Raw genomic sequence first — 27796 nt, forward strand, 5'->3', positions numbered from 1 at the left:
TAACCAATAATTTTTCTATAAAGTATAGAACAACTTGACAAGCTAAAATTCTTACAGAATTGTTATTTGGTTCATCTTTTTCTTAAAGTTCAAAAAAGGCACACTGGAAAATAAAGGACTCCTCAAAATGCAAGGTTCCCTTAAGCTTTATAGGTTTCTTCATGCTACTAATTCACTGATCAAAACCTGGATATAATTCAAGATATATTTATACTCCCACAAAATAAATGATTTCACATATGTTTTTGGTTCCTAACAATAACAACAAAGAGTGGCTCCAACTCATAACAAAAGACATACTTAGGGATACTGCAAACCTGTTCAAGGACCTGTTTCAAGGGGGAAAAAATGATACAAACCAGAAATAATTGCATTGTATTTTTTAAATATTTACAGAAAACTCTTCACGAACCCATCTATTTGGATAAAGCAATAGAAAATGGCTGTGACTGTTTTCTATAAGTTCAAAAGCTTGTTATGGTGTTTTCATTATAAACCTATTACTTCAAAAAAACTCACTACCAGAAAAAACTCCCGATCAATAGCACCCTGACCTTCATGGTCTTAACACTGTGCAAGTTCTTACTATAAAATAAAAAATAATAATAATAATAATAAAAAACTTGATTACCTGCTCAACATTATAACTTACTACATTATCAAACTTTTTTTTTCAAATTAGACATATGAAGTACAACTCACGAGCAGGAAAAGACTCTACTGAATATAAAGTAGTCTGATGACCTGTGTGCTATTTAAAATTACAAACACTTTAAGTAGCATAGAATTTACCCAAACACATATTAATGTATAGACTGTTTATGTCCATTTTAAACTTAAGATGGAAGGCCTATAATTACAGTTTTTTAAATAAATACCAAATATTAATTATTTTTAAATATCCCACATAAACTTACAAGAAGAATTGAAATAAAATGAAATAGGCCACACCATTCTAAGCTCACAGGCAACAAAAACTAAAAGCAATCATTTGTGTCTTCACCAGCAGGCCTAAATATACAAACTCAAATCCATTAGAATTATATTAGTGCCTAATAAAGATTAGACAGAATATCAATGAATATAAAAAATACAATGTATTATATGATGTGTTTGAATGCAAAAACCACACATTTATTAAACATATGATTAACTTAAAAACAACACACCAGTTTGTTTTAAAGTGCTCCTTCACTAAAACCTTAAAAAAAACTATTAACCCAAAGTGAATTCAAAACAACCGATTACAAGGCAAACAATGACAATAGGTATAGACAGGCACTACCAAAAAATGCTATTTGTTCTTTAATTAAATAATGCCATTCTCAAGTGATATAGAGCAGTCATCTTGACAGAATTCCTTTTTGTATAAATATTCATAAATAAAAATGTCTCTAGACATTGGAAAGAGCTGCAAACAATACTTTACAACAGCAGCTTAATGTCTATTTTAGGAAAAAAAAAAAGCACTAAAATCCTCTTCCATTGAAAGTTGTTTATTTCTCTGGTGTAAGTGAGCAAAGTCACCATAGCATTAAAATCTCTTTTCTAGAACAATGTAAAGAACAACGTATACACATCTTAAATTTGGTAGGTCACAAAAGTTAGAATGCAATCATCTTTTGAGGCAACAAGAAAATAAATAAAAATTAAACACTTTAACCCAACATTTGGAATGACAAATCAGTAGTGTCAACTTCACATATGAAGGACAATACAGTCTGGTTAAAGATGCTCAATATGTCATGGTAATTGGGCTAAAGATACTTAAAATATTGTGTTTCCTTTTTGATTAAAGGAATATAATACAATCACCATCAAGCTGCTATCGTAACTCATTTTTAGCTGTGGTAAAGTGACCATTTGGTCCATGGCACAAGTTACATATATCACACTTCTGTCAAACTGAAACCTTATAAGATTTCATGTTTATAAGCTACAATACACCCTGACCAAGCTGTCAGTCCTCTCACAGTTTTTTAGAAAAATATCTACATTTGTCCTTATGGATGTCAAAATGTTACACCATCATTTGTTTAAAAAAAAAAAAAAAAAGATGCACATTCATACTGTGAGTTATTAGGAAAATACTCTTGCAAACAAACTATATAAAGATAAAATACACTTCAAAAGTATGTGGTTTGTTTTCTTGTCTGTTTTACAATATTCTATAAAGTGCAGAGTCCTAAGGGAAAAAACTACTCCCTATAACAATAGTTTAATTACAGCAGCTTTTGCATAGCAATACTTAGAGGAAGTTGGACACTTCAGTTTCTTCAGGAAGAGAAGGATGGAAGAGTATCTTCCGATTCAGATTTTTTTTTGGCCATAAGTCTGCTTTCTTCAGGAATGGTTGCTGATGCCAAATCTCCATTAAGTGTATTTTTTGAACAGTGAACAGGTCCTATGAAGACATTGGTAAAAACATTAAACATCCTGTCAATATTAACTCCAGTCCTTCGTGAAAGAACATTTTAAATTTCCTATTCAGGGACATGAAATTCCTTTAGCTTCCTGCTAATTTTTTATTTCCTTGTTTGTTTCATACAGGAAAACTTAACTTTTAGAGTAGAGTATCAACAGTCAAAAGGAAAAACATCAGAATTCATGGGATAAATGACGAAACTGCCTGAAGTAGAGATTTTTGTTTTGTTCATTGCTAGAATCACGGTTGGCACATAACAAGCAGTCAATAAATATCTGCTGAATTGAATTTAATCTTTATTAATTAAATATTGCTCTTTCAGCCTATTTTAATGCTGTTAATATCCTTCTTGTTCCTAGGCAAACAAACCAAGACCCATAAAAGGATACACGCCCTACCCAACATCACACAATTGGTAACAGAACGAGGACTAAATTCAGGTATTCCTCTTTTCATTCTAAGACTTTCTGAGCAAAGCTGACAAGATACCTCACACTGAAAGATCCCATTTCTCCATTTGTAATGCAGCTCACAGAACTATCACTGCAGCTCCATGTTAACACAGCTGACTACACTGGCATAGTCCTGTTCTAAAGCAGTTGTACCTTTATACACATTGTTTGAGTTTACCATCATCATTTATTACTTTCATACTTTTTGAAAAAGCTTGTTTAGAAAAATAGAAACAGTTGCATCTCACAAGAAGAATATTTTTGAGTAACAACTTTCAACCAAAACTGCCAACTGCAAAATATATACTTTCTAGATGGAGCACTAATTCAATCTTTGCTTTGCCAGCTAATTGAAACACTAAACTAGTATAAACAGGAAAAACTCTAAGGATAAAATTTCTGACCTAGTCTATACTTGCTAATTTAAAGATGTTCTAGAGAAGTGAACTATATGTATGCATGTATATACGTGTGTGTGTGTGTGACTAGTTTTGTTACAGTCCATAACAGTTAAACTGGGGGATGCTAAATACAATGAGCATGTACACCTAGATCTTTTGAAAATTGTTTTCAAATATTCAGGACTAGGGTAACGAGAAGAAAAGAATTCTAAAGAAAAATGGATGACTTTAAAAAAGTTATTTTAGTAATCACAAATGATCCTCTTAAAAAAAAAAAAAGTCGGCCGGGCGCGGTGGCTCACGCCTGTAATCCCAGCGCTTTGGGAGGCCGAGGCGGGCGGATCACAAGGTCAGGAGATCGAGACCACGGTGAAACCCCGTCTCTACTAAAAATACAAAAAATTAGCCGGGCGCGGTTGTGGGCGCCTGTAGTCCCAGCTACTCGGGAGGCTGAGGCAGGAGAATGGCGTGAACCCGGGAGGCGGAGCTTGCAGTGAGCCGTGATCGCGCCACTGCACTCCAGCCTGGGCGACAGAGCGAGACTCCGTCTCAAAAAAAAAAAAAAAAAAAAAAAAAAAAAAGTCACACTTAAAGAAAAGTACAAGGTAGCATACAGAACTCCTTCATGAACTCTGGATTAAGAGTCATGTGTAAAAGGCATAAAGAATAAAGAGAATCAGAATCTATCTTACCTGCCTCAGATAACACTTTTTTCACATACTCAACCTCTTTAACCCTCCTTCTCTCCTCCTCTTCTCTTCCAGGTCTTGTTTGATTGGCCCAAGAAAGTTTCTTTCTCCCTTCCCCTTCCCGGTTTCCTTCCTTAATTTCTCTACCCATATCTCAATTTAAATTCAAAATGTTAATGAGCATAGAATAGTGCCATATATTAATAAATAGATGATTAGTTCGGTTAAAAAAAAAGTGAGCATTAAAAAAAAAAAACAAAAAAACAGATTTTATCACTCCTAAAAATCCAAAAATGACCAGCAATCCTTTTTAAAATTGCCATGTGTGTGAACTAAACCTGTTTAACTTTCTGGTTACATAAAACAACTCCAGCTTAATCAATGTTTTCAATACACTCAAATGCTAGAAATACACCATTGTTTTGTCCCATTTCAGCCATACTATGAATTCACTGGGTTCTTCTAGGCTATTCAAAGAGCTAACCACCACTTATCATGTCAGTTCCACAAGAAAAATAAAATCTGTTTTCCAAACAACTGACTTACAAATGAACTACTGGAACACAACCTGTTCCTTAATTGGAAATTGTACATAGTTTCTATCCCACATGTTTCCTGAGAAATAGTAAAGACTTGGAGAGTAGAAGTCTATTAATAGAGATGTAATAATAAGACTATATTTGTGTTCACTGCAAATCATGGTCACTACTATCTTACTAGATATTCTGACACACTTTCAAAGCTTCTTCTCTGAAGAGAAAAATTTAAAAATTTTAACATAAATCACAAAACCTTTCCCAAAAACATTCAATCACAGTATGCTGCCTCTTTAATAAGAAAAAGGTACAGGAATGAATGCTACTATAATTCACCATGACTACCAGACAAAATTCTTTTCCTTAGCCATTTCAAGGTATTTTAGTAAAGTAACAATGCTGACTTTTATATGAACTTGGAACTTGCCTTTATTTTCCCCTAGAATCCTGCTAACAATTCATGCCTTCTTCTGAAATGTTTTTTAAGTGCAAGCATAGTGGTGGTAAAAGATCATGATATTCTATAAATATATATCTAAGATACGATATTTACAAAGCAATCCTCAGCACTCCTTAGTTAATAACAAACCTGTTTGTAAGAGGATATATGAGTTTTCATTGATTGAGCGCTGTTTGCTTACCTCTGAATGAAGGAATCAATCAAAGAAACAAAGTACAATGTTCAATGTCAGTATACTTCATTTTCAGAAATTACAGAGTCCCACAGTAATTTTGCTGAATATGCCAAAGAAAGAGACAGAACCTATGCCACTTACTATCTGGGTCTTCAAGAGGAATATCATTACAAGAATCTGTATCTGAGTAGGTTCTTCGGCGTCGCTGGGAGAGTCGGTGAAGTGTAGATACTGGTTCTTTTATAGAGTGGCTACTCCTGCAAATTAAATAAAAAGCATTAAATTGTAAGGCCTTACATAAATAAAAACACCCTCGACTGGAATTTTAAATGACTTCTCTTTAAGTGAAAAAAGAATTATTTTTATGCTCAACGTCCCATGTTAGCAACATTCTACTCAGAAGTCAAAAACAAGTGAACCCATTTAGAAGACAGCTGGTAACCTGAAGAATATGGCTTCTGAGCTGAAATAAAAGGAAGAGGGGTATAATGAAGAAGTAGTGACTTCTGTAGGGGAGACTCCAGAGAGCAGACATATCAGTCGGTTTACAAATGTTTGAAAACTAAAAGTTATAGGTTTCATTAGTGCATGTATTTCAAGTCAATCCATATCTGACCAAAACCAGCAGACTGAAAGAAATGGGCAAGGAGTTCATAGAGCTAGAGGTAGACTCACTCACAACAGCAAGAGAAGATAAAGATGGCAAAAAGGGGCCTAGAAAAACTTTTTTAAAAATCTGCCTCAAAAAATTAAACAGAGAAGCAAATCACCACCACCTAATAGCACCTCCGCTACTATTTTTGTAACAGCCCAACATTACTGTACTTAATGACAACCTTGATTCATCAGGAAACAAATAAGATTTTAAAATTATTATTTTGTGAAGTAGAAAGGATAGAAAACTTTCTTTCATAAAAATAAAAGTTGATTAAGCTTCCATTTTTCTGGAAAATTCAGTTGGTGGGACTCTTGATTCCCTGACAAAGTTGGGCATATACATCATTGGACTCCTCTGAGTATTTGACGGTTTAATCAAAGATTATATAATCATCAGGGGAAAAAATTAAAACATGACAAAACAATAAGGGCCCAGCATTTAACAGTGCAAATATAGAGAAATAAATGCTAATGTCACTATAATTAAATCACTTTCCAAAGAACCAAATAAGACAATCATAGCAACTTAAAGGACTATTACCTAACAACATAATAGTTTAACAACTTAGCATTTTGGTAAGATCTATCCAGAAGGTAAGATTTTTTAATGTATTGATATGAATAGGTACTTTAAAATATCAAGTGGTTTCTCTTTTCAGCAAGATCTTTTTCTCTTAATGAAATAACAGCTCAGCATGAATAGATGATGCTATAAACAGTTGAGGTAAAATGAGCCCCAGCTGTGGAGTCTTAATACATCAAAAATGTACTTCTGTCTAACTATAACTTGATATACAGTCATGCGTCTCTTAATGACAAGGATGCATTCTGAGAAATGTATCACTAGGTGATTCTGTCACTGTGCAAACATCACAGAGTGTGCTTACACAAAGCTAGCTAGTATAGCCTACTACACACGTAGGCAATGTGGTATAGCCTATTATTCCTAGGCTACAAACTTGTACTGCATGTTACTGTACTGAATGCTGTGGGTGACTGTAACACAATGGTACATGTGTATCTAAACATACCTAAACATGGAAAAAGTACAGTAAAAATATGGTATTATAATCTTATGAGGCCACTGTCACATATGCAGTCTATCATTGATGGAAAAGTCATTCTTCAATATATGACTGTATTTCAAACATCTAAAAAAGGTAAAATGGCTGGCAAGGTGCTTACCTTGCTGATTAATTAATTAATTCATTTTTTTTTATGACTACCTACTGAGGCCAGGCCCTTATACTAAATACTAGGAGATAAATACAGAGAGATAAAATGCTGGTTTCAGAATCAGACCTAACCCATACAGAGTTTACATTCCACACCACTTGTTAAAGGCCCAGAGAACTTCCCTAAATAGGTATAGTTTGAGAGAACTTAATCAAAAGAAAAGGTTCTTTTACCTCTCTGAACTGCAAGAACCAGGGTGGCTGACAGAGCGCTTCATCTAGAAATTTTGAAAAAAAAAAAATTACCATAATCCACATGTCAAGTAGAATCATGCAGCTCTAATTTACTATTATCAAATAAACATAAATTTACTCAGAGAAAAAGATACCTGGCAAAACAAAATTTATCTTTCACAGACTCGAGTAACATAATTAGCACAACATAAAGCTTTCTCTCTAATAACCGTTAACTGGAATCTTTTTCAACACACACCAAAAACATGCTGGATTCTTTTTTCAAAAGTAAAAACCAAATTTTATACATAATATATATATATGAGTGTGTACACAAATATAAAAAACAGGGTATATAACTATAAATAGGATATAAATGTGATAAAAAGGAGTATCTAGCAAGCCAGAAAATATTCTAATAAATATCTCTTTTTAAAGGGAAGTAGTAGAAGAGTCAGGTAGCAAAGCTTCTCTTTACTATTAATTATTTAGGTAGCTGATATACAAATGTTCTGAAGTGTGGTTTTCATGGAAGACAGCATTAATAATTTAAGATTTTAAAGAACTCAGAAGAGCCCTAAGTCTCAATGGATTTCCAAAACATATATTTAAAAAAATAAAAAATACCTAATTAAGCAGAGCATTTAAAAAATATGATAAATACTAAACATAATTTGGAAGATCCAACTACTCCATCAAAATATGAAGGGAGGCAGTCAAGTAAAATTGATTATTTCAAAGTTTAACACGGTAGCAGAAAAACAAAGATTAAACTAAAGGTTTAGGGTGATTGCTTTTGTACACATGAGCCCAAGAGTCTAACAAGCCCAGGTCTAACATTTATGTTATGTAAATGCCTTCTATATTTGGAACATGAGCCACTAGTTGCTCTGAGAAATACCAGTTGAAATGATAAGAGATATGACCCACCCAATCTGTAGTCTGGGAATATCTGATAAGATTGACATTAAGATGCAAATGGACATTAATATCTCCTTTAACAGAAATTACTTCCTTTAGGCTTACTAACCCAAGGACATCCCCACTATAATAATCACTCAGTCTGTAGGTCCAATGACAGTTGTCTGAACTTTTATGATAACTTGAAATAAAGTTAAATGCAAGTTTACTCTAAGATGGATTCATTGAGATTAACTATATAAAGCGCTCATAAAGATCAGATTAAACTGTTTTGGAATACTCAAATTTTCAGCTTTATTTTTCATATAAATAAATGTAAGTTTTTCATATAAATATATAAATAATGTTATTTAAAAAAAAAAAAAAACATGAAGACTGTCTGACCTCACTTTCCATGCTATTTGTCTCTAGAACTATTACATAAGCCACAATTCTTGCTCTTTTTATCAAGTAAAATGGCATAGCTAGCAAAAATAAGCAGCTTCTAATCTAATATTTCCTAAATTAATGTATTAGATTTCCTGTAATTTTTCTATTGAAGGTTTTAGCTTTAAAAAGACAATTATTTTAGTTTCTTATATGTAAAATACACATATGACTACTCTGGACTAGAGAGCATTTGTAACATAAGGGATTTCCTGAGAAGTTCAATGCGGAAGCAAGGCAACTCTGAAGTTTTACTGCATTTGACTCTAAAAAGTACAGCTGTAAAAACAAAAAAGTGTACCCTTTGCATATCAACCTCAGGAACACAGCACTATACATCCATCTCAAAAGACTGGTTTCTTTGTTCACATATACACGTTAATTAACAGTTTATAGCATATCTACAATTGTCCTAAAAAGCAACATGGTCAAACTATGTTTTACTCAACACCACAGTCCTGTAAAATGGTATTAAAAAATACATAAAAAGGGTCAGGCACAGTGGCTCACGCCTGTAAGCCCAGCACTTTGGGAGACTGAGGCGGGCAGATCACGAGGTCAGGAGATCCAGACCATCCTGGCTAACATGGTGAAACCCTGTCTCTACTAAAAATACAAAAAATTAGCCAGGCGTGGTGGAGGGCACCTGTGGTCCCAGCTGCTCAGGAGGCTGAGGCAGAAGAATGGCATGAACCCGGGAGGCAGAGCTTGCAGTTAGCCAAGATTGCGCCACTGCACTCCTGCCTGAGTGACAGAGTGAGACTCTATCTCAAAAAAAAAAAAAAAGGCCGGGCGCGGTGGCTCAAGCCTGTAATCCCAGCACTTTGGGAGGCCGAGACGGGCGGATCACAAGGTCAGGAGATCGAGACCATCCTGGCTAACACGGTGAAACCCCGTCTCTACTAAAAAATACAAAAAAAAAACCTAGCCGGGCGAGGTGGCGGGCGCCTGTAGTCCCAGCTACTCAGGAGGCTGAGGCAGGAGAATGGCGTGAACCCGGGAGGCGGAGCTTGCAGTGAGCTGAGATCCGGCCACTGCACTCCAGGCTGGGCGACAAAGCAAGACTCTGTCTCAACAAAAAAAAAAAAAAGGAAAAAGAAAAAAAAAAAAAATATATATATATATAATGGGCTCAATTGTCAAATAAATTTCAGAAACACTGTACACTACACCTCCACCTCTCAGAGATTCATAATATACTTCAGCATAAAAAAGGGTGTGAAAAGCATAAAAGCTGGGCATGGTGGCTTATGCCTGTAATCCCAACACTTTGGGAGGCTGAAGCGGGAAGACTGCTTGAAGCTAGGAGTTTGAGACCAGCCTGGGCAACAAAATGAGACCCCATCCCTACAAAAAATAAACTGAAAAACTTAGCTTGAAGCCAGGAGTTTGAGACCAGCTTAGGCAACAAAATGAGATCATCTCTACAAATAATAAGTTAAAAAAAAGTAGGCAGGCATAGTGGTATGCGCCTGTAGTCCCAGCTCCTCAGGAGGCTGAGGTGCGATGATCACTTGAGCTCAGGAGTTTGAGGCTGCAGTGAGTTATGATGGTCAGCCTGGGTGACAGAGTGAGATCCTGTCTCTAAAAAAATAAATAAATAAAAAGGCTGTGACAAGTCCTATCAAACTGTCCTTGTCAGATTAGAGAAACCCAATTCATATCATTTAAGTTAACCTAGCAATTCCCAAATTAATCTGGCCATAAAACTCATTTTCATGGTACACTTGTCTCAGAGGAAACTATTAGCCCATCAAACACTGATTAGAAAACAATTATCTAAATAAATCTAGGCAATAATCTTTACTAACTCTCATATAACTAAATTTGCTGGGATAGGTAAGAGAACCTAGGAATAAGTTAGACCCTATTCTCCTAACAAACAGATCTTCAGGTAATTGCTGAAACAGCAACAAGGTGGCATTCTTACTCCTATAAATGGACTCCTAAAAACACTTTGATGAAATAAAGTCTCATTATAAAGCTTATCTCACCTACAAGTTTCTCACAGCATGCTAGAGCAAATTTATTAGCTCAGAAAGGACAACAGATCTGCCACCCCTGGCAAAAAGAGGACTTGTTGTTCTGAGTAATGAGGAAGTAAGAAACTAACACTGAGCACCTAACAGTAAGCAGGTCAGATCGTTTGCAGTGACTCTCTGATATACACTGTATTTTTACACATGAAGAAACTGAAGATCAGCTACTCTGAGGGTTCAGATCCAAATAGTGAGTACAAAACACCGTTCCCACTAGACTATGTTTCAAATTCCTTCCAACTCCTTTAAAGATTTACTTAATTGTACCCCATTGTGACTAAAACCTCATTCCGTTGTGTAATTCTTACCAAGCAGAATAGAGCCTCCCAATTTTTTCTCTGTCACAGCACTTTGTAATATTGTCCTAGATACTGGGGGAAATGGATGAAGCAGCCTGTGGGCAGGCCATGCACAGCCCCTCCAAGCGGAAGGAGATAAGGACACTAGCACAAGTGCTGAGCTCATCAGCTGAGAAGCTCTAATATGAAACAGTACAAACAAAAAAATTCAACTTGTTACCTGTTTCCCCGCCACTGCCTGTTTAAGCCCTTAAAAATAAATACCAAAATGAAACAAAAACCGCATGCAACATTACTACTGAAGGAAAAAAACAAAACAAGAAGTTCAAACCATTTGAACAGGAGAAGGTGACACAGGAGAAACTAAGGGATCCGGATGGGGCAGTTGAAACATCTCAGGTTTAAACTTGGCATTGGCTATCTTCACACATTCCTCGAGCGTTGTGATGAACGTGTTACACGTGGCACTAAGCAGAGAAGAGGCTTCATTCATGTTCTGAAAAATTACACAAAGACTTGAACAGATTTGCATACAATGACATGGAATCATATACAACCTTATCACTAAATAAAAAGACATCTCCAACAGACACATTACTATGTTCAAATTTATTTAAAATACAGTACCTTAGAAAATTAAGCTGGGGCAAAAAAAAAAGAAAATTTAAAAATCTATGAATAAGAAATGCCTGTCTCCTAAACAATGTATGAACCTAGATTCTAAGAGAAACTAAGTTTTGCATTGAATTATCATATTGAAAAATCATGTACAAAAATTTATCTTAGAGAAATCTAACCTAAACAGTAATTTTCATTTTCCCAAAAGTGGTCACAGACATGGAATACCCTTAGAATTACTTAGTGGCAGTACAGTTCATGTCTACCCTCTATCTGTTCTCCCACTTCTTCCTTGACAGAGTAAAAACCCCAATTTTGTTCAGGATCGCAAAGTGCCCTGATCCTGGGGGATGAATAGAGACTGATCTAAGCTAGTCATGGCTATTCCAAGACTCTTTACCAAATGCTCATTTTTTTCCTGGTTTCCCTTGAGCCAGAAAAAAACAAAGATGAGAAGTCTGCTGGAGAATTTCTGGGATTTTTGTTCCCTGATTCAAAACCAAGCACAGCAAGTTGAGAAGGACTCTCTCCACTCTGGCAGCCCCACTGCCTCCTGCCTCTTTGCGAGCTTGACAGTCATCTTGACACCTGGGGCATTAGGAGAAAAACTCAACACATCAAGAATGGCAGAGTGGAAAATGCAACAAGCCTGGGTCCCTAATACTGTCACCGAGCTGCTGTAGCAAGTGTGAGAGCACCCACCTCCAGGGAGCTTGTGGTCAGTTTGTCCTTGGGCTTCTTACACAAGATTCCTCCCCAACAGGAGAAAGTCACAGAAGAAGAAGGAAGATTTCTTGCTGCACTTCTATCAAGTTAGGCAAAAAGGGACAGGCAACATGCTGGCCTTTCACCCAGAGAGTGGTATAGCTCACCAGTCCTATTTTACCATAAAGAATGAGCCTATTATAGCCCGATCCTACTAATCTGAGTTTTGATTCCTAAGTCACTGTTCTGAGAAGGATTTGTTTTAAGTTATTCCATAAAGATAAGTTATCAACTCTCACAGTTGAAGCAGGGACCTTATTACCAAAAAAAGAGAATAGCAGCTGTCCAGTGAATTTATGCCGCTAGCCTAGAGAACAAAGCCTGGAATGCTTCTTCCCCACTCCAACCTCCAAATTATTAGAGTGGCTGCAAAGACAAGCCTTGATCCCCGGAGAAATATGCTACTTCATGTTCTTCTCTGGCCACACAGACAAAACCGAGAAGATGCTACAGATTTCCAGATAGTCTACAGTAGGCAGAACCCAGAAAAGCTGAAAATAACTCAATGTGAAAATGCCTATCATCTTATGGAATGACTGAGGATCTCCCCAGAGCACTCCAAAGCATAACCGCACATGAAGAGATCCTCTTTGCTCTACCTCTGCACTAGGAGATGAATGATTCTCATCATGGTGAACAAATTCCTGTATCGTATGAACTTGCTGCATTAAGAGGTCACAGTAGAGGCGAAGTTCAGACATTTTGGTTTTCAGCGATTCACTGGTTTCACTTATTTCTGAAAAGAACATATATAAATATCCAGTTAGATCATTTTCATATTCTTTGGGCAATGCAACAAAATGTAATCATTTAAAAAAGCAATGAATATAAATACCTATAGCTCAAGAAATGTGAGAACTTGGGAATAGGATACCAGAGCCCTAAGGAAACATCTTCTCTTTAGATAATTGGGAAAAAGCTGACAGTTACATGCCTGCCACATTTAGGTGATTTCCAGAGACAGGATGATGACCACTGGATATTTTATACAGGATATTTCCATTCCATTACTCATCTTCCATTTAAATAGTGCTTAGTTTTCTTTTGTGAATTGCTTTTTTATTTTGTCCTTTATACATTTTTTTCCAGCTCTGATGTTGATTTTTCTCTTAGCAATATAAACTGATAGTTTGTAAAAGTTCTTACAAATTAAGACAGTAATCTTTCCTCTATCTTATATACTGCAAATACCTTATCCAGATCTGTTAGCTTCCTTTCAGTTCTCTTTATTTTGGCTTACAGAAGTTTTAAATTTTTATGTAATTAAAACTATTATATATAAACATTCATTTATTTTCTTCTGATCCTTTCAGTTTCATTTTCACATTATACTATTTTCAACATTTTTTATTAAGAGCATACTTTCTTCCTTAGTATCTCCAGACAAACTAAACACCCAGCCATAATCTCAGCCACTCACAAGCCAATACCTTTTAAACTAGAAGTATAAGCTACATAGGAGAAAAATTCGTAAATTTCTGGTGATTCTCCACACTCCCTGGGCCAGGCCCCAGTGGCCTTGCTCTCTGATCCTAGCCACAAAGCCACTTTTGCCAGAGTGGACAAAGCAGCTCTATCTGCCCATTTAATCTAACCTAAATAAATTCCTGCTCACATTTAAGCCTGTTCTTTCTCCTTTTAAAAAAAAAAAAAACTGTGGTAAAATATACATAAACATAACATTTACTATTTTAACCACTTTTAAGTATTCATTTCAAAATGTGGCATTAAGTACATTTGTATTTGTAAAATCATTACCACCATCCATCTCCAGAACATCTTCATCTTCCCCAGCTGAAGGCCTGTACCCACTAAACATTAAGCCTATTTCCACCTCCCCCCGGGCCCTGGGAACCAACATTCTATTTTCTGTCTGTATAAATTTGACTGCCCTGGGTATTTCATATAAGTGGAATCATAGACTATATGTCTTTCTGTGATTAGCTTATTTCACTTACTGTAATGTCTATAAGGTTCATCCACAGTGTAGCATGTGTCACATTTCCCTTCCTTTCTAAGGCTGAGTAACATTCTATCGTATATTTTGTTTATCCATTCATCTACCAATGAACATTTGGGTTATTTCCATCTTTTAGCTATTGTGAATATCCATTCCTTCTTATCCTACCTGTAGCCATATTCTGTAATGTTTTCATATATTTCAAAATTGTTATAAATTCAATCCTCAGCCTTCATTTCTCAATACCTGTAATTTACCTGCTTTCACTAATGTAATGTGTATTTAATTATAAAAGTAACACATACTTAATAAAAAATTTTGAAAAATATAAAAAATATAGAAAAGAAAAATCAAACAACTGTACTACGGTCCGAATATGGTTAGTTTCCAGCAAAATTCATGTTGAGGCTAGGTCCCCAGTGTGGCAGTGTTAGGAAAGTAGTACCTCTAAGAAGTGCTTAGGTCATTAAAGAGGTTTCATACCTTCCTCAAAGGAGTGAGTGAGTTCTCAACCTCTTGGAACTACATTATGGGAAATACAGTTATAGTTACTATGAGAGCAGGTTGTTATAAATTGAGGCTGCCTCTTGTGTTTGATCTCTTTCTGCACACGCCCGCATTCCCTTGCTTCCTCCACCATGCTATGATGCAGCATGAGGCCCTCACCAGAAGCCAACTAGATACAGGTGCCCAATCTTGAACTTCCAGCCTCTAGGGCCATGAGTCATACCTCTTTTCTTTAGAAATTACACAGTCTCAAGTATTGTGTCAAAGCAACAGAAAATGAACTAAGACAAACTATAATCTCACTATCAAGAAATTGTCATTTTCACATTATATCTGTATATAGTTGAACTGATAACATAAATCATTTGCTTTGCTTTCAGTTTCTAAAAATCTTTTTGAATTGGCAATATGCATACATGGTAAAGTCAAAAGATACCAAAGGGTATACAGTGACAAGTGAGTCTCCTTCCCACAAATTCCACTTCCAAAGGTAACAATCTGACCAATTCTTACATACCTTTCCTAAGCCAGCCAATGAATACTAACACTATATATAATTATGAATCCTGCTTTTTTCAATGATCATTTAACCTTGGGCATTTTCTCACACTGAAATTCGTTTTAAACATCTTACTATCTATATATCAGCCAACGAAAGCACGAGTTTAGGCTGGGCGCAGTGGCTCACGCCTGTAATCCCAACACTTTGGGAGGCCGAGGCGGGCGGATCACCTGACGTCAGGAATTCAAGACTAGCTTGGCCAGCATACAAAATTACAAAAATACAAAAATTAGCCGGGCATGGTAGCAAGTGCCTGTAATCCCAGCTACTTGGCAAGCTGAGGCTGGAGAATCGCTTGAACCTGGGCGGCAGAGGTTGCAGTGAGCCGAGAAAGCGCCATTGCACTCCAGCCTGGGCAACAGAACGTGGCTCCATTTAAAAAAAAAAAAAAAAAAAAAAAAAAAACAAGAAAGAAAAAGTTTATTGAGACATTCCCCTAAATTTATAGCTTTTACAAAATGTTTACTATGATAAAGATACATGTAAATCTACATTTCTAATTATTTCCTTGGGATAGATACTAAAAGTGAACAGGCTATTTTATTTATATTTATATTTAAGAAAGTACTCTCACCACAAGGGAAAAGTTTATAGTTACCTTTTTCTTTTTTAGTCCTTGTGTCAGTCAAACATGCTTTGGAGCTCCCCAGAGCAACCAGCCACCTCTGTCTTTCAGCTGCATTCACTGCCTTCATGTAGAAATGCTGCTCTCCGGGAATGATTAATTCCATTCTTGTGTTGTCTGCTGAATGAACTATGATGAAAAACAAAGAGGAAATACAGTTATAGACTTAAGTAATTTAAGGGGAATCAAATAATCATCTAATCACACAGTATCAGATGCTTCATACACCTAAAACAATGACCTATCATTCATGATGCAGCCAGTGCATCAGTGGCACTCCCCAAACCAACATTCTCATATAGACCCAGGGTGATAATGGTGCCAAAGCGATGACAGAGTATGAAAAAGAAAACAGGGACATACTAACTACTGAGAAGTGAGACCCCCTCACCCACCTTGGGGCCACTTATCATATTAAATACAACTGCAATGAATGTTACACTATCACACATTTTTTACTGATTTCCTTGAAAGTAAAGTCTTTGTTTTCATATCCCCCAAGGCTAGGATAGTGCCTGACACATAGAAGGAATGTAATAAATGACAACTACAGCCACCATCTATCCGAAGAGTAACTCTATGATATGCCCTTAATTACGGATCATAGCATAACACATGGAAGCCATGTATATTTTGAAGACATTCATCTCTTTGCCTCTTTCTACCTCTTCTCCTACACACACACACTCCTCCTTTGATGCTCTGAGAAAAGAAAGCTAATCAGGAATTATGATGAGCCAATCCCAAGTCTTTGTTGTAAAACAAAATTTGTGTTAAGCTGTCATTCATCAATAAATATTTACTCAGCTCAGAGCAGTGCTAGTAGAAGGCAAGATAGAGGGGGAAAAAAAGATGTCTTTGCTTCTATACAGTTGACTATTTAACCAAGATACAAACAGACACACCAAAAACAATCAGAATACGTATATGTTTAACTCTTTGGTGCAGAGATTTCTTGTGTAATTATGAGAGAAAGTAATTTAAGACAGGAAATTTAAAAGGCTTCAAGAAGAAGGATTTGATGAAAGCAGGATTTGGTTAAGAAAATGAATGAGGCCGGGCGCGGTGGCTCAAGCCTGTAATCCCAGCACTTTGGGAGGCCGAGACGGGCGGATCACGAGGTCAGGAGATCAAGACCATCCGGGCTAACACGGTGAAACCCCGTCTTTACTAAAAATACAAAAAAAACTAGCCGGGTGAGGTGGCGGGCGCCTGTAGTCCCAGCTACTCGGGAGGCTGAGGCAGGAGAATGGCGTAAACCCGGGAGGCGGAGCTTGCAGTGAGCTGAGATCCGGCCACTGTACTCCAGCCTGGGTGACAGAGCGAGACTCTGTCTCAAAAAAAAAAAAAAAAAAAAAAAAAAAAAAAAAAATGAATCAGAAAAAGCTTAAATGAGAAACACAGAATGTACTGAGAATATTAGGAAACAAGCAAAAATAGAGGCTTCCATTGTAGTGCAAAGTAATATTGATATTTGTTTAGCCAGCACAGTGGTGCAAGCATGCACTCCCAGCACCTGTAGACCCAGCAACTTGGGAGGGAGAAGGCTGAGGCAAGAGGATCACTGGAGCCCAGTACAGGCTGTGGTGAGCTACAATCACACCACTGCACTCCAGACCGGGTGACAGAGCAAGACCCTGTCTCAAAAAAAAAAAAAAAAAAAAAAAGGAAAAGAAAAGAAAAGAAAAAACGCCGGGCCGTGGCTCACGCCTGTAATCCCAGCACTTTGGGAGGCCGAGGCGGGCGGATCACGAGGTCAAGAGATCGAGACCATCCTGGCTAACACGGTGAAGCCCCGTCTCTACTAAAAATACAAAAGATTAGCCGGGCGGGCTAATTAGTAGTGGCCAGCGCCTATATTCCCAGCTACTCGGGAGGCTGAGGCAGGAGAATGGCGTGAGCCCAGGAGGCAGAGCTTGCAGTGAACTGAGATCGCGCCACTGCACTCCAACCTGGGCGACAGAGTGAGCCTCGGTCTCAAAAAGAAAAGAAAAGAAAAAAAGAAAAAGAAAAAAATGTATATTCATGAATGGATAAGTTGGGAGGAGCCAAATTATGAGGGTCCCAGCAAACTCTGGCAGAAGCCCCAACTTATATAATTAATTGCTATAAATATTGACCAGATGTTTAGTCTATTATGGTGAGTAAGTGCCACAAAAACATTGCTATCTTATTATTCTACTTACATGGGCCATTCTTAGTTGCAGACACTGAAACATACAACCATGCAACAGGCAATTATGAATGCAAAAGATTTCTAGGCTAGGGTAAAACTACTGAACTCCTAAAGCTATAAGAGTAACTCTTCCTTGCTACTTGCCAATACTAGTGAAAGCACCAGTAATACCTACTTTAAAAGAAAGCAATGTTCTAATTTCTAATGATGTTGCTATAAGATGAAACTAAAATAAGACGACTCATTTTTAAACATACCAGAATTTATGTATCCAATCAAGGGGGGTCCCCTCCAAAGTTGTCACCTGAAAAGGCAACAAACTTAAAAACGATGCTTCCAAAACATCAGAAAAGATGGACGAGACCTCTAAACACAAAACTACAAAACATTACTGAGAGAAACTAAATATCTAATTAAACAGTTAATGGAACAGAAGACTCAATTATCATTAAGAATATAATTCTCCTCAAATTGTTCTGTAGATTCAACACAATTTCAAACATTCCAGCAGATAGCTGTGGAAATTTATAAGCAAATTCTAAAATGTATAAGGAAATGCAAAGGGCTAACAACCAATACAGTACTGAAAAAGAACTAAAGTTAGGAGACTTTGGCTATCAGATACAAAGAGAATAAAGCTAAAGAAATTAAGGCAATGTAATATTGGCACAAGGATTAACAACAACAACAACAAAAAACAGGGCCACAGAACAGAATAGACAGTCTAGAAAAAGACCCACACATACATGGTCACTTGCTTTGTGACAAAGATATCTCCATGATGCAGTGGGGGAAAGGTTGTTACTAAGTCAAGTACAGACCTAATATGGACCTAAATATAAAAGGGAAAACTATAAACATTCCAGAAAGCAACACAGAAGATGTTTTCAGTGGGTCATAAAGGGATCCAATCAAAGAAATTAACAAATTGGACTTCATTGAAATTAAGAACTTCTGTTCCTCAAAAGGTATCATTAAAAAAATGAAAACATAAACTACAGAGTAGAAGAAAATATCTGCAACACAGACTCATCCAGACTATACAAAGAACTCCTACAAATCAACATGAAAGATAGCCAAGGTTAGAAAATGGGCCAAAGACCTGAAGAGGACTTCAAAAGAAGAACATTCAACCTTTTTTTTCCTTTTTGTGGAGACAGGAGTCTCATTTTGTTGCCCAGGCTGATCTGGAACTCCTGAGCACAAGAGATCTGCCTGCCTTGGCCTCCCAAACTGCTGGGATTACAAACATGAGCTAACGCGCCCGACAAGAGGACATTCAAATGGCTAACATCTAAAAAAGCATTCAACATCATTAGTTATTGAAGAAATGCAAGTGAAAACCACCATGAGATACCACTACAAACACCAGGAATAGTCTGAATTTTTAAAATGGATAATACCAAGTTTTAGCAAAGATGCAGAACAACTGGAACTCTAATACTCTGACTGATTGCAGAAAAAATTGATATAATCACTTTGGAAAACATCTGGCATTATCTCTGAAAAAGATTATTGGCCAGGCACAGTGGCTAACGCCAGTAATTTCAACACTTTGGGAGGCCAAAGCGGGCAGATTGGTTAAGCTCAGGAGTTCAAGACCAGCCTGGTTTTTGAAACCCCATCTCTACAAAAAACACAAAAATTAGCTGGGCATAGTGACGTGTGCCTCTGGTCCCAGCTACTCAGGAGGCTGAGGTAGGAGGATCACCTGAGCCCAGGAGGTCGAGGCTGCAGTGAGCCATGATCACACCACTGCATTCCAGCCTGAGCAACAGAGTGAGACCCTGTCTCAAAAAAAAAAAAAAAAGAAAAGAAAAGAAAAGAAAAAAAGAAAAAGATTGTCTTCTTGACCAAATTTTAGTCAGGCTCATTTGAGTCCTGTACTCACCTAAGCTTCCTTCTCCATCCTTGTAGAATCCAGTTTTAGTAAGAATCCTACTAAGTCAGTTTAGCCAGAATCCCCTAACACCATATTTCATCACCTGCCCTTGCTATCTGACCACATTCTTCATTCCCTACCATCTCCCAGCAATGTCTGATCACCCTGGCTTTGGCCTGCCTTCAGCAAGAATCCTGTTAGGTCAATTTAGCCAGAATCCCCACTTACCTCTTAGTAACTTTCCCTCCACTGATACCCTCTCTGCCTAACCCTGCTCCTTGGCTATACATTCCCACTTTTCCTTGTACTTGGAGTTGAGCCCAATTTCTCTCCTCCAATGCAATACTCCCTATATCTATCACAATAGTCCTAAATAAAGTTTGCCATACCATTTCAACAAGTGTCAAGAATACTTTTTTCTTTAACTGCTATTAAAGCTGAATGTATGAATATTCAATGCCTTAGCATTCCACTCCACTTCCAGAGATACACTAAACAGAAATACACACATATGTTCAATAAATGTGTAAGAATGTTTATGGCAGCTTTAGTCACTGTAGTCCCAAAATGGAAATAACCCAAAAATCCTTCAGTACTAGAATGGATACCAAAATTGTGAGATATTCACACAATGGAATACTATACAATAAGAATGACTGAACTACTGTTACATAGAACAACATAGATAAATTTCACAAACACGATGTTGAGTAAAAAAAAGCAAGACACAAAAGAAAATAGTGAATTATTCCATTTATAAAATGTTCAAACGGAGATAACACTTATATATGGCAATTAAAGTCAGATTAACGGCTACCTTTCAGGAAGACTATTTGATAGCTATGACCCAGAGCTCACCACATCAAAAGAAACACACTTCATGAAGGACAAGTATTTAAGCTAGAGTGGAGAAATGAAAACGACCAGGGGGAAGTCGAACAGTCACTCCCCTGGCACTCTAGTTTTTCCTTCATTCTCTTTGAAGAATTCAGTACTTTTCACTGCCATTTTATCTGATTTCGCCTCCACCCCACACACCCCAACCACACACACAAATGAATCAATGGTCCATAAAATCTTCCTTCACAAAAATTACAGCAGGACCTATCGCTTTATTTCTCCCCTTTTGGAAGAAAAGGAAACCATCTCTATCACCCAGAGGAACTTACCTCCAAATTCAGCAAAGAACCAGAGTTTACAACTCCAACTTCATACTTCATCAAAACCCTACAGAGCTGGCCCCATTATCTTTGGAATAAAGCTTCCAATTTTTATAATATCTTTATATTAATTACAACAATAATAAAATAGAATGCTTGTAGACTGAAGGTGGACACTAAAGTAGTATCCACAAGAAATTGTTTGTCAAATGCAAATTGGAAGACTAGCAAAAGTTATTTCCATTCAAAATACATTTGTACAGGGAGCATGATAAAAAACTGTGTTTAATTGTGTTAACTGTGATGAAATGCCACTCCTGACTGCTAAGGATATAAATGGTATTAGAAGATCCCTACATGGTTAGAAATGCCTTTTTTACTCTTGTCTGGAGTATGCTGAAGAACCCTTGACTAACCTCCAGTTCCTCTAATTCCATATATTCACTTACCTTTAATTTCACAAACTGCCATCTTTATGCTTCCTTTGCTCCCTTTGCAAACATCATCCTGTGAATCATAGTAGGATAAGATTCCATTATCTAAAACAAACCAACGAGGCTGCCAACCTAAAAAGATCATAAATAACAAAAGGTCAATTGGAAAGACATTACTTTTACCACGTAGAAAACTGTGACTTCAAAACTTGCTATCCACATTATTTCTTGGCTCTCAAATAACATTCTGACAATGAAATTTTTAATCACCAAGGCTTACCAAAAATGTTTTTGCATCAGTCTCCACTTTACTGGGAGAGATTTCTGGAGCAATCTCCAGAGCAGCAAAAACACAGGGAGTAATACTTCTAATTCTAGCTCACAGTGTTCTCATTAACAACCCATAAGGCCCATCCTTAGTAATAGCCCTAAACCAGGTATAGCATAACTGCCCTCTTTTCCTAAAAAGGAACAGAGTTGGGGTTATGATATTAAGGGAAAAGCCATGGAAGACAGGGATTCTAGCCTTACCTATAGTATCATTCTTTAATTGGATAATCATACCCTGGGGGCGAATCTTTTCATTTCAATAAATCTCTAAAATTCCCAGTCTCTAAAATGTATAGATTGAATAAGATGACCTCTCAGGTGCCACCTGGCCCTCTAATTCTGCAATGTGACTCTTATGAAATACATACTTCTAAGCAAACTCCCTTAAACACAGTGAGTGCTAAATGAATTCCAGTCTCTTAAATAGAAGCTACATACCCTATGGTGAGAACATAGATTCCCCATGTGATCCCCTCTTCCCTTGTCTGCAGGTGCACAGCTAGGGCAGAAATCCTAGAAACTGCAGTTGTTCAACTGATATTTATTCAGTGACCAGAGCTCACATCTATCACAGACTTGGCTCCATGCCAAAGCTGGTGACAAGGATGACGGCTTTCCTTGGCACCCAATTCCCACTCCTCTTTGAAGCCAAACTTGGTGTTCCCTGGATGCTTGATTAGCATCCCTTATCAAGCATGCTACTAATTTACAACAGTTCACTGACTATTAACATGGTGACCATGCTGGGGGCAGCGTGACTGTCCTTGTTCTTTTTTTTTTTTTTTTTTTTTGAGACGGAGTCTCGCTCTGTCACCCAGGCTGGAGTGCAGTGGCCGGATCTCAGCTCACTGCAAGCTCCGCCTCTCGGGTTCACGCCATTCTCCTGCCTCAGCCTGAGTAGCTGGGACTACAGGCGCCCGCCACCTCGCCCGGCTAGTTTTTTGTATTTTTTAGTAGAGACGGGGTTTCACCAGGTTAGCCAGGATGGTCTCGATCTCCTGACCTTGTGATCCGCCCGTCTCGGCCTCCCAAAGTACTGGGATTACAGGCTTGAGCCACTGCGCCCGGCCGACTGTCCTTGTTCTTTCCATGACTATTAAATAACAATTCAGCACAAGTGTTCATGGCTAAAATGTACATTTTAAACCGTGGGTGTTCAAATCCTGGTCACTTTTGCCATAGCCTGCCACATGATTAATCTGATCTTTCCAGAGTCAGATAGTGCCGAGAGGGGAGATGGGTCAATCATCCTTACACTTTAATACAGATCCAGGACTTAATTCCCCAAAAGGATTTATCTCTAACACTTTTGAAATGACAACACTGAGTCATCATAAAAGATTAAATTTTACTTTGTAACCTTGTTTAGGAAGGCAGGGAATGCAGTAATACAGTTCAGAAAGATGGATATCTAAAGCAATTAAAAACCAGCAATTTTCAGGTTCCTGGAAGATTCCTTTTTGTGAAACAACAGAGTATTCCCTAGTGAGACCTAAACAAATTAGAAAATAAGTTATTTTGGTATATGGACTTTAACTTGCTCAACACTGCATTCCCAGCAACTAGAATGGTGCCTGGCACGTAAGAGGTACCAAAAGAATCTATTTCTCAAGTGACTGAATAAATAAATGAATGAATAAATACCCCCAAAAGTGAGATATTTCATGGATTGCTGCTGCTGTTGTTGTTTTGTTTTTTTGAGACAGGGTCTTGCTCTGCTGCCCAGGCTGAAGTACAGTGGCATGAACATGGCTCACCACAGCCTCGACCTCCTAGGCTCAAAAGGTCCTCCCACCTCAGCCTCCCAAGTAGTTAGGACTATAGACACGCCACCGAGACTTGCTAATTTTTTAATTTTTTATAGAGATGAAGTCTCACCATGTTGCCCAGGCTCGTCTCAAATTCCTGGACTCAAGTAATCCTGCCACCTTGGCCTTCCAAAGTGCTAGGATTACAGGTGTGGACCACCACACCTGGCAGATATTTCATATTAACCATGAGAATATAGACATACAATATATCTTTGAGAGTATATTGTATTGATCATGCATGGAAATGATAAAAACTATCTTTCCAAACACTAATTTACCTTATCAAACAAATTATAAGCAGTGGGTGGTGAAAATACACTCCTCCACCCAGGTCTAGTGTGCCTATAGAACAAATTATGATTTTGCAAGCCTGCAGTACTGCAATTCAATATCTCTTTAAAACAAATATTGGGCAAAATGATTCATTTAGAATTTGCAGCAACATGAAAGGTGAGTGGTTGAACATATTAATATAATCAAGCCTGTTAATTATCTCTACACACTTTTTGAAGAAACATTTAATAAAACAATTTCTAATTGATTCACACACTCAAATAACAGAGGGTAATATCTGTGAAAAAGAGTCACAGGTATTCCCTTTTTAAAATTCTTTTTTTTTTTAAATTCTTTTTATCTCAAACTACCAAATGTTACTGAAATTCTTACTCTCCACAAAGGATTCTCAACTAACACTATCTTTTTTTTTTTTGAGATACAGTCTCACTCTGTTGCCAAGGTTTGAGTGCAGTGGTGCAATATGGGCTCACTGTAACCTCTGTCTCCCAGGCTCAAGTAATTCTCATGCCTCAGCCTCCCAAGTAACTAGGACTACAGGTGCACGCCATCATGCCTGGCTAATTTTTTGTATTTTTTTGTAGGGACGGGGTTTCGCCATGTTGGCCAGGTTGGTCTCAAACTCCTTACCTCAAGCTATCTGCCCATCTCAGCCTCCCAATGTGCTAAGATTACAGGCATGAGCCACTGTGCCTGAACAACACTATCATTACACTGAAAGATCACTTAGTATGAACAGCTGCTCATCCTAATGACCTATGATGAACTAAAATTAATCATCAGCACGCTGTTGACTCAAATTTAACTCTTAAAAATGAAATTCTTCCAACCAAAAGATTTCTTTTCAACCAGCTTCTACAATGCATACTAGAAGTTGACTAAATGCCCTGCAAAGACTACAATCTAAATCACATGCGGTGAAAAGCTCAACCACTGGTTATTTAGTACCATAGGAGATGAGGAAATGGCCACCAAGACCAGGTTTCACCTCAGTTCTTAAATTATGACTCATCTCAGTAATGACCCAATGGTTCCTCCGGCATGACCTCCACAACACCATGCTTAGGAATACTTGCAATGAGATGAGCATTTGCATCTCAAAGCATACAAGCTACTGTCTTTTTGTTTTATTTTGCTTTTTGAGACAGGATCTCGTTCTGTTAGCCAGGCTGGAATGTGTGGGTACAATCATAGCTCACTGATCCTAGCTCACTGCAGCCTCCATTTCTCTAGCTCAAGTAATCCTCTCGCCTCCGCCTCCTCAGTAGCTGGGACTACAGGCGTGCACCACCACACCTAGCTAATTTTTTTGTTTGTTTGTTTGTTTGTTTTTTTAGTAGAGACCACATCTCCCTGTGTGGCACAGGTTGGTCTTGAGCTCAAGCAATCCTCCCACGTCCGCCCCCCAAAGTGCTGGGACTACAGGGGTGAAGCACTCTACTGTCTTTAACAGTTAACACTATACCTCAACCAAACAGTATAACTGCTCTCACAAGGGCCCAAATGAAAATGCCCAATAAAAAATATTTATCTAACTTTTAAATGTTTCCCATTAAAACATGTCACTTATAGAAATAAATTGACTTTTTAGTTTGAACAAAATAAAACACCTGTGTATCATAAATGTTAAAAGCATTTGCTGCTATCAGTCTGGCTTTAGCATTCTAAGAAATCAAAAAGCAGGTATAACTGTAGCCCAGTGCTTTTGCCTGAAAAAGTTTATGTGCACATTTTGCACAAGATCAGGTGGACACAAGTTGAGAGTACCACACAATTACTGAGGGATTCGATACTTTTGGCAGAGGGAATAAGTGGGCAGCAAGTCATGATTTGCCTATGCTAGACCCCCCAAAAAAATCTGTTTACTGTTCAAATTTATGTTAAAACCATCCTCTCACTTAGTGAGGTCATGGAATTCTGGAGTTGGAAGGCATGTCCAGGACAAAATAGCTAATCACCCTGGCCTTACCAGACTGAGGTCCTGAAAGAATAACTGACTTGCCTTGATTGTTGGTTGATGGCAGAGATTGGACTACAACTCAAATTTAAGGAGCTTTTAAATAAGCCAGACTGCCAATGTCATGGAAAGGAGCCCTTTCCTGCTGGCCTCTGATTTCTTCAACGTTCTCCCTTCCACCCACTTCACAGGTGAAAGTGACTTGCCTGCTCCCTTTCTGTTATTGGCACTGTCTTCCACTATTTCCCACACAGTTAACAGAATTCCCCAACGTAAGGATACTTCATTGACAGTCCCTAAGAGAATATTATCTGGGGACAGCTTCCAAAATCATGCTCGCTAAGCTCGAACAACCTCAACAAGACAACTTTTTAAAATAAAATGTTAAGGAAATTAGAAGAAATACAGAAAAGAGTTCTTAAAATTAAATCTTGTAGTTGAAACAATTAAAGGGTCCTTTCCAGTCCAATACTCTGACAACTCAGTTATTAACAAAATGCTCTTAAAGTATGAATACTAAGTGTGAATAAGGACGGAGATCGCAACAACACATGTAGGGTGACTGAGAATTGTTTCGGAGGCTACAGGAGGCAAAGATTGGTATTATCACACTAGCAAGTAAGTGGCAGGTGCATTTCCCACCCTCTAGAAGGTGCGCAGCCTTAAACCCTCCCCTGAAGAGGCCAGAAGGACTCAATAAGCCCTGGAATCGAGTACAGCGAATTCGCTCTGAGGGTCCGCGGAGGCCAGACGGAGGAAGAGAAGTCCCGGACCTGCCTTCTCCGCAGCCTCCTGCCTAAGCCCCTCCAAGCCCCCCGCCTCTCCCCTCTTCCCTCATCACGCGAGCCCCCATACCTGTGAGATAGTTGGTCCACTTGTACAAAACCCCCTCCATGCTTCAGAGCCCCACACCGCGCATCCTCCCGGCCTGGCGCCAGCCGCGGTGATGGGGTAGGCGCGGGGCCTGGGGCAGCCACTCCCGGCCCGCCCGGGCCCCCTCCCCTGGAGCCCGCCGCCGGCACGAAGCCGCCCTCTGCCTGCGCGCGCCGCCCGGACGTGGCGGCCCTTAGAGGCCGGAACAGCGGGCGCCGCGTGGAGCTTGGGGGCCGCGAGGCGCGGGCCCAGACATCCCGGAGTAAGCCTCGGCGGCGGCGGCCGCGACAACGACAAAAATGCGACCGCGACCGGCCTCCTGCTCGCGCTTCCGCGGCCCGGCGCTGCCTCCTCCTCGCCTGCCTTCCTTCCCCCCGGGCTCCCCGTTTGTTTTCATTGACCCCGACGTCGCTTTCACTTCCTGGATGAAAGGGGCCGGATCGTCCCGGGAAACCCCTCCCCGGCGGCGGGGCTGAAGGAGCGGGCGCGGCCTGCGGCCTCGCCGCCTAGCCGGAGGCTGCGTGAGGAGGGCGGACCTGCGCGTCGCACCCTCGGCCTGCCAGCTAGGGCAGCTCCTCTCCTCTCACGGGCCCAGGGCCAACAGTCCCGAGGCTCCCTAGTCTCTCCCTGGCCGCCAAGGCCCAGGCCGACCGCCCCCGGGGGCCGAGGCCTTCGGGCTCCACTGCGCGCGCAGCCCCGGTGCCCACCCGAGGAGGAGCTCCCCACACACTCATCCCTCGGGCACTTAGTTCTCTCGGGTTTTCCTGGTTTGTTTTTTTTTTTTTCTGAAAAAATAAATAAAAGCCTTCCTATTTCTGTTTGCTTCGTATTTTCCTCATATTCAAGGGGTCTGAAATTATCTCCTATGAAGGCAATGTGCAACAGACGGGGTCCTCTGACAAGGAATGGCGAGGGCCCCCCAAGGAACTGTCATCACGCCGATAATTAACCTT

General features: G+C 38.8%; 1 protein-coding gene across 1 annotated transcript; it reads right to left on the bottom strand.

Moving 5' to 3' along the window:
• Positions 1-1112: 1112 nt before the first annotated feature.
• Positions 1113-27570, bottom strand: PLEKHA3 (pleckstrin homology domain containing A3). The gene is made up of 8 exons (XM_050750592.1): positions 26826-27570; positions 21594-21710; positions 15900-16055; positions 12872-13008; positions 11221-11385; positions 7205-7248; positions 5280-5395; positions 1113-2404 (listed from the first exon to the last, which is right to left on the bottom strand). The coding sequence occupies exons 1-8, from the start codon at positions 26863-26865 to the stop codon at positions 2277-2279; spliced, it is 903 nt and encodes a 300-aa protein (XP_050606549.1). The 5' UTR covers positions 26866-27570; the 3' UTR covers positions 1113-2276.
• Between the last annotated feature and the right edge of the window lie 226 nt (positions 27571-27796).

The sequence above is a fragment of the Macaca thibetana genome, chromosome 12 (assembly GCF_024542745.1).
Source record: "Macaca thibetana thibetana isolate TM-01 chromosome 12, ASM2454274v1, whole genome shotgun sequence".
Classification (NCBI taxonomy): domain Eukaryota; kingdom Metazoa; phylum Chordata; class Mammalia; order Primates; family Cercopithecidae; genus Macaca; species Macaca thibetana.

Excerpts from the sequence above, each read along its gene's own strand:
- PLEKHA3 (XM_050750592.1), bottom strand. The coding sequence starts at position 26,865 with ATGGAGGGGGTTTTGTACAAGTGGACCAACTATCTCACAG. Across the intron at positions 7,249-11,220 it reads CACCTTCTCCTGTTCAAATG|ATGAAGCGCTCTGTCAGCCA; the intron begins GTTTGAACTTCT and ends CAAAATTTCTAG. Across the intron at positions 5,396-7,204 it reads GGTTCTTGCAGTTCAGAGAG|GAGTAGCCACTCTATAAAAG; the intron begins GTAAAAGAACCT and ends TTTAATTTGCAG.